Below are 6,683 nucleotides of genomic sequence, written 5' to 3' on the forward strand. Positions count from 1 at the left end.
ACCTCACTCCAGTAAATTGTTTGGGTCCTTAGCAGGGATGAGCAGCCCAGCTCAGCCAGGCCCAAAACCACCCAGTGAGGTCCTGAACCACTGGCCTGAGCCCCATCCTCCCCTCAGGACTCTAAGCAACATCATTGTGGCTGCCCATGTGTCCTGGGCTCTCTAACCCATCCAGCGTCCCTCCCCTCCACCCCATGCTCAGACCTGGGCACCCTCACTCTCCCCTTCTAGCCCCGCACAGGCTCACAGTGCCACTTCCACCTGAACATTGAGGATGCTGCCCACATGCTGCCTTCTGCCCAGCCCCAAGTATCTGTCTGACTCCTGGACCTCTCCCCCAAGTGGCCACAGGTCCAGAAAACTCAGTCCCCTCAACACTCCTGTGCAGTCCCAGCTTGGTGGGGGCATCACATGCACTTGGTCACTGCACAGATCCAGACCCTTGTCAGTGAGTCCCACTCCTTGCAGATTCTGGCTCCACGGGGTAATGACGTAAGTCTCTTCCTCATGGACCCTCCCAGCCCCACTCCTCTCCTCCCCCATGCCCAGCCCCCAGGAAAAATATGTGCCCCTATATACATGTTTTTATGAAAATTTTTAATGATTATTTTTTCCAGAAACAGATTTGGAAAATATCATTGATGATTTTATTTCCATTAAAGCCAAGAAAATAAAAGTATAAATTCTGTTTTAGGTATAAATAAAATATTTAATCTTAAAGTAATATTGTGAGTTTTAATATACCTACTTACAATTTGTTCGATGTTTTTTCAACTACTTTAATGTTCTGTAAAAAAAATTAACCTTTAAAAATACATAAAAACATATATAGGAGTGGACATTTTTCCTTTTGCTTCAGGGTCCAATATGGCTCTGCAGGGCTCTCTTGGATCTTGTCTTTATTTAAAATTTTGATATTCTGTTCATTATGGATTTTTTGGCAGTAATTTTGATTTTTGAAAGTATTGCATTAATATTTATCTTGATTACTGATTTTTTTGGCATCACCTTAAATCTTAATACCTGAGGTGAGTGCCTCATTTGCCTCACCCTAATCCCAGCCCTACAATTATGTTCTAGCTTCAAGGGCTTCCTGGACCCATCATCTTCTGGAGGAAGCACAGGCCCTTAGGCTGGCGTTTGGCACCTGCCCAGTCTCCCCATCCCGTCTCCCCTTCCCTGCTCCTGTTCCACTGAACTCCTGTGGTCCACCAGCCCATGTTCCTGGGCCTTATACACACTACAGTCCCTGCCAGAATGAGCTTCCACCTCACAACCCCCTCTTGATCCAACATCGTCCTTGTGAACATTTCCCACGGCTCCTTTCCCCCTCTCAACCCCTCTCAAGACCCCAAATTGATCCCATGCCCCCAAGAGTGCCCCCTGCCATGTTAGGTCAGGTGCTTCTCCCTGGAAGGGACCACCGTCCCACTCACGTCCAGACCAGCACTGGGCACTTAATAAATTTGCATGACTCATGATCATTAACACTCTCCCCCTCCCCCCAAGAAAGGACAGCTGGGGCCTGATGCAAAGATTTATTGCTGAGTCTGTGTATCTAGCTGAAGGGAGTGCAAATTATGCCCTGGCCTTGTTAGACGGATGCTCCTTGCCCTCGACTACAGCACAGGCCCCAGCCCACGGGCATCAACGAGGACTTGGTGCTTGATGAGGAAGTAGGGAGCAGGGGTGTGGGGACATGGATGCCTTTGTCACTGATGGTTCAGGCATGGATCTCAGTTTTTCCCACCAGGGAATGGGCCCTGAATGGGAAGGATGAGAGAAGCTGCTGGCAGGGACAAGAGGGTCACCTGGGTTTGCTTATGACCCTACCTGAGGCAGACCCCTCTGGGCACAATCTGGGCCTCCTTCCTGTCCCAAATCCCCTGCCTGGGGCTGATCGATGGGAGCCGGACTCTGCTCCCAGCCACCCCTTAGGACAGTTCAGCCATTGGCCACAGCTGGTGTCAACAGCACCCTCCCTCAACAGACTGGCCTGGAGTACTGTGGGTGTGTAAGTAAGTAGGACATGAATACAGTGTCCAAGCATGGAGGGGGCAGAGCCTGTGGGGGAAGGGGTTAGGATATGTGGGGAAGGGTCCAGCTTGAGTCTCTTCCAGGCACCAGGAGCTCCCAGGCTTGCCCCCACTCACTAATTCGTCTATGTATGAGTTTCACAGGCCAGAGCTGGCTTGGACTTTGGACCCCTAAAGCTGCCGGGTGGGGCAGTCACTGGCCACTGGGCAGATGGGTGTCAGACTTGTCACATGGAGGTGGTAAGGCTAGAATGGGCTGATGGTAAGCAGCAGGCCTGCTTGGAGGAGGGTTCCCTTCCTGCCCCCCTGCCCTTCATGAAACTCTGGGAGGGAGGGCTGTTTGCTGAACCCAGACCCACCAGGTGAATCACGGGCCTCCTGGGGCAGGAGAGCAGCAGGAGATTGGTCAGTGGGGTACTGCTGAGTCACCGTGAGCTGTAGCTGCCCCAAGTACTGCTTGCTCCTAGCTGGGGCTGGCTGTGGTGGGTCCTGGAGGCCAGTGCAGCCAGGCCGTGAAGGGCAGTGCTGGGGTGGCTGGGGGCACCGGACTCTGGGAGACCAGGGAATCCTGGGAGCCATGGGGGAGGGTAAGTCCCTCAAGGTTAGCAGGGCTTAGGGTTTTGAATCTGTGGCTGCTGAGGCCACAGGCTGGGGCCCAGGAGTCCTGGGGGGCTGGTAGGGGTCATGCGGATTGGGGCTACAAGGCGGCAAGGGCTACAGGGTCTCAGGAATGCATGAGTCCAGGCACCTGTGAAGAGAAAAAGGAACAGAGTCAACATTCCTAAGCGCCCAAATAGTTGGGTTTAGACTGAGAGACAGGTGGAGGTGGGCTTGGAAGCAGTGACACCTGGGGGGTTGGGGCGGGGTCAAAAGAGCTTGAGTGGGTGGGGCTTGTGAGCCAGGGGAGGGGCCTGTGGCCATGGGGTGGAGCCTGAGGAGTCAGGGTGGGGCCTGGAAGCAATAGGGTCTGGAAGTTGGGTGCCAGAGGGCAGGCAGTGGAGTGGATCTGGAGAGCTGGGGAGGGGCCTGCAGTCGAGAGGTGGGATGGGGAGCAGGGGATGGGGCTTGGGGTATTGAGACCAAGAGGCACGACAGGGGAGCATCCCGGCCTGCGCGCGAGGAGCCACCTCAGAAGAGGCCGCAGTCTTTGAGGTTCTCCTTGATGATAATGTCGGTGACAGCGTCGAAGACAAACTTGACGTTCTGTGTGTCGGTGGCGCACGTCATGTGGGAATAGATCTCCTTCACGTCGCGTCTCATGTTGAGCTCGAGGAATTGCACCTTGATGTAATTGCCCGCGTCCTCATATGTGTTGGGCCCTGGCGAGGAAGGGGGAGCTCTCACTCCCGGTAGCAAATCCTCCCCGCGGCGGGAGGAGCGCAGGCCGAGATCGTGGGTTTGCGACGCCGCCTGGCGGCGGGCCGAGGTTCTCACCATTGTAGTCCGGAAAGCAGATGCTGAGGTGCGCCTTTTTTATCTTCTCCGAGAAGACGTCCTTCTTGTTGAGGAAGAGCACGATGGACGTGGTGGCGAAGTAGCGGTGGTTGCAGATACTGTTGAATAGGTGCAGGCTCTCGTGCATGCGGTTCTGAGGAGGGCAGAAGCTGTCGGGCACCGGGGACTGCGGCCGTCGCCCCCACCCGGCTGCAGCCGGCGGGCAGACCCCTGTTCTCTGGGCTCCGGGGCCTCCCTGCCCAGACAGCTCCAAGACCGTCTCCCCGTTCGCCCCCCTAAGCAGGGCAGCAGGCTGCCTCATCTCCTCCTTCAGACCGCTCTGGGTCGAATGCCCTCTCTCAGATGCTCCCCGCGCCCGCAGCGCTGTCTCTGCTTTCCGCTCTCCTCCTCCCCGCTCAAACGCTCAGGCCCTGCTGGAGCACTCACCACTTCGTCGTCCTCCACAAGCACCATGTCGTAGGCGCTGAGAGCCGCGATGAAGATGATGCAGGTCACACCCTCGAAGCAGTGGATCCACTTCTTGCGTTCTGAGCGCTGCCCGCCCACATCGAACATCCTGCGGGGCCGTGGGAACCTGAGCCGGCGCATCGAGTCCCCTGGACGTGCCCACAGGCATCCCCTGGTTTCCTAATGCTGGCTGGGAGGCACCCAGATGGGAGTGGCATCTGGAGGGGCCGGGCATTTCTGCGGGCGGGCTGTCCAAGAAGGGGCAGGGTCTCTCGTAGGGATGGGGCCTCTGGGATCAGACAAGGCCTCAGGCAGTGAACTTGCGGGCAGGCCCCCGGAGAGCGAGAGCTAGGGCGCGGGGTCGTACCGGAAGTTGAGGTCCTTGAAGGAGAACTGCGTCTCAATGATACCAGTGGTCTTGACACGCGAGCGCAGCACGTCCTGTTCAGTGGGCACGTAGCCCGGGGTTACCAGGCGCTCCAGGTCCGAGAGGTAGCTGCGGGAGATCCGGGGTGTGGGTAGGGTTGGGTGGAGGGGCGTGGCAGGGCCCCGCCCGCCCCGCGCCCCGCCTGTGCTCTCACTAGCCAGCAGAGTCGTTGAGCTGGTATTCCGAGGCGCGATCGAAACAGGCCTGGATACCCGAGTCCTTCCACAGCCGCTGGATGATGTCTGACATCTCCTTAGGCATCGTGCCCTCCTCGATGGTGTCCGCCATGTGCATCAGCTTCCGGGCATCGTCCTGGGGTGGGGGGCAGGGGAGTGGTTGGTGGTGACCATGGACTTGGGCCCAGCCTCGCACCTCGAGTCTCCAGAAGCCCTGTTCAGCTAGTCTCTTGGCATACCTGGCGCGCAGAGTCTCCATACTGGATATTGAGCGTGGTCATGGCGCGCACGATGGCCAAGATGGACTGTAGCGTGTTGCCATATATGATGGCAATGAACTCGAGGCACTCTTCCAGCGAGTACCCATCCTGGTGGATGATCCTGCAGCCGTGGGGAGCCGGGTCAGCGCCTCTTGGGTAGGTGGGGAAGGACAGACCTCGTGCGTGTGCCCACCCCCAGGGGCCTCGGGTAGGGCAGGGGCACTCACTTCATCTGCTTGACAATGGTACTCTTCCCGGACTCACCGGCACCTGGAATGGAAACCCTACCTCAGAGCCGCGCTGACCGCACTGCCGCCTCTATCACACCTGTTTTGCCCCCAACCCCCAAAGTCAGGTCATGATGCCCTGGCGGCAAAACATAAACGTCAGGAGTGACAGAAGGGGGCTGACGAGGGGAATCGACAACCTCGACTGTGCTGAGGAGCCTTCAAGACCCTGGTATTTTCAGTTTTATTATTCTGAGGACAAAAATAAAGAAACCTGGAGCTCTACCTTGTGGAAGATTCTGGTACTGCATGCATGGGATTATTTGAGCCAGGTCAACCCCTGCTTTTAACCTGTGGTGGGAGGAAGTGTCTCCAAGAGGCTCAGAGGGAATTAGCACCTTTTGCTGGGGGAGAGGACAGAGCTAACAGCCCCTCTGAGCCTGTTCTCATGCGGGTGTTGGGCACAGTTAATGGGATTTCTGGCTTAGCCTCTCTCTCTTTCCTGGGGTACTCTGGCTTGGTCCTTCTGCCCACATCTAACTGTCTGGCTGGACCCTGGAGAGCCTGGGTAGAGTCTGCACTGCCCTCTCAAAGCAGCTCCTTCTTCCCTTGCGGGGAGGAAGTGGCCTTGGGGTACTAGATCAGCCCCATCTCCCTTCACTACCCATGGGACCAAGGACATGGCTTTACCTATTCCCGGCTGGGCCTTAGTACCCCCTACCCCCTTTAACTGTTCTGCAGGTCTGTCAACAATAAAGCTCTGGAAACTGAGGGTCATTGTCTGTGGATCTGGGTGGTCCTAGAGGCTGCCCACTCTCAGGAGGACTGTGACCTTCTCCTTCCCAAGGGAGCAGCCTTGTTGTGGGGCTCCCAAGGAGGCCCCTGGTTTCCGAGCCCTGCCCAGCAGGCCCATCAAGCCAAAGGCTGGTGTTTGAGGGAGCACAGCCAGGGCAAAACTAGGCCTCGTACATACATCTCTACAAAAGTGAGATTGGTACACCCTTCTTGGGAGGGGAGGTTGCCTGAGGCTGGGCCCTCTGAAGAGGGGTTCTGTGGGATACCCAGCCTTAGGGAGCCAAGGCATCACTTGTCAAGGCTTGGCTAGGGCTCCCACTCTGTTTCCTGCCAGGTTGCAGGCTCATTCTGTTTCCCAAGTCACACCTACTTCACAGAAGGGCCACCTGCCTGCCCCTGGGCCTCTGACTAGTAGCAGTGGCCTCGCCGCAGCCCACACCCTTACCCAGAAGCAGCAGTTTCACAGTTCGAGCATCCTTCTCGGCATCTTCTTTCAGCTTCTTTTCCAGCTCCCTTGAGTGCTTCTCCTCAGCGCTGGCCCCAGCCCCCATGGTCCCAGCAGGAGGTGAAGGAACAGGGTGGTCAGTTGGCTCTTCTGGATGCAGGGGATCCCCAGAGCCAGGCTCAGGCCAGCCTCTGGCCTCCCCAGACACCCTTCTGACCTCAGAACTGGCAATCAACTGGCTGTCCACAGACCTGTGAAGGCCCTGTTGGGGCTGCTTAGTAGGATTTGGGGGGTTGTTGGTACCCAAGAGCCAATCAGAGACAAGGACAGGTGAATCCAGCTCAGCCCCCAGCCGCCCTAATCAGGCTGGCATGGCCCCAATCCCTCAACTGCTGACTCTGCACCCCCTGTACGC

The 6,683-nt window shown here is 57.1% G+C and overlaps 1 protein-coding gene across 1 annotated transcript; it reads right to left on the reverse strand.

The window, feature by feature from the left end:
- Positions 1 to 3,164: 3,164 nt before the first annotated feature.
- Positions 3,165 to 6,374, reverse strand: GNAT1 (G protein subunit alpha transducin 1; the record flags this gene model as incomplete). Its single annotated transcript, XM_082847376.1, has 8 exons — positions 3,165 to 3,355; positions 3,471 to 3,624; positions 3,918 to 4,047; positions 4,306 to 4,434; positions 4,520 to 4,677; positions 4,781 to 4,922; positions 5,029 to 5,071; positions 6,269 to 6,374. The coding sequence occupies 8 exons, from the start codon at positions 6,372 to 6,374 to the stop codon at positions 3,165 to 3,167; spliced, it is 1,053 nt and encodes a 350-aa protein (XP_082703502.1).
- Between the last annotated feature and the right edge of the window lie 309 nt (positions 6,375 to 6,683).

The sequence above is a fragment of the Leucopleurus acutus genome (assembly GCF_964270905.1).
Source record: "Leucopleurus acutus genome assembly, chromosome: 10".
Classification (NCBI taxonomy): Eukaryota; Metazoa; Chordata; class Mammalia; order Artiodactyla; family Delphinidae; genus Leucopleurus; species Leucopleurus acutus.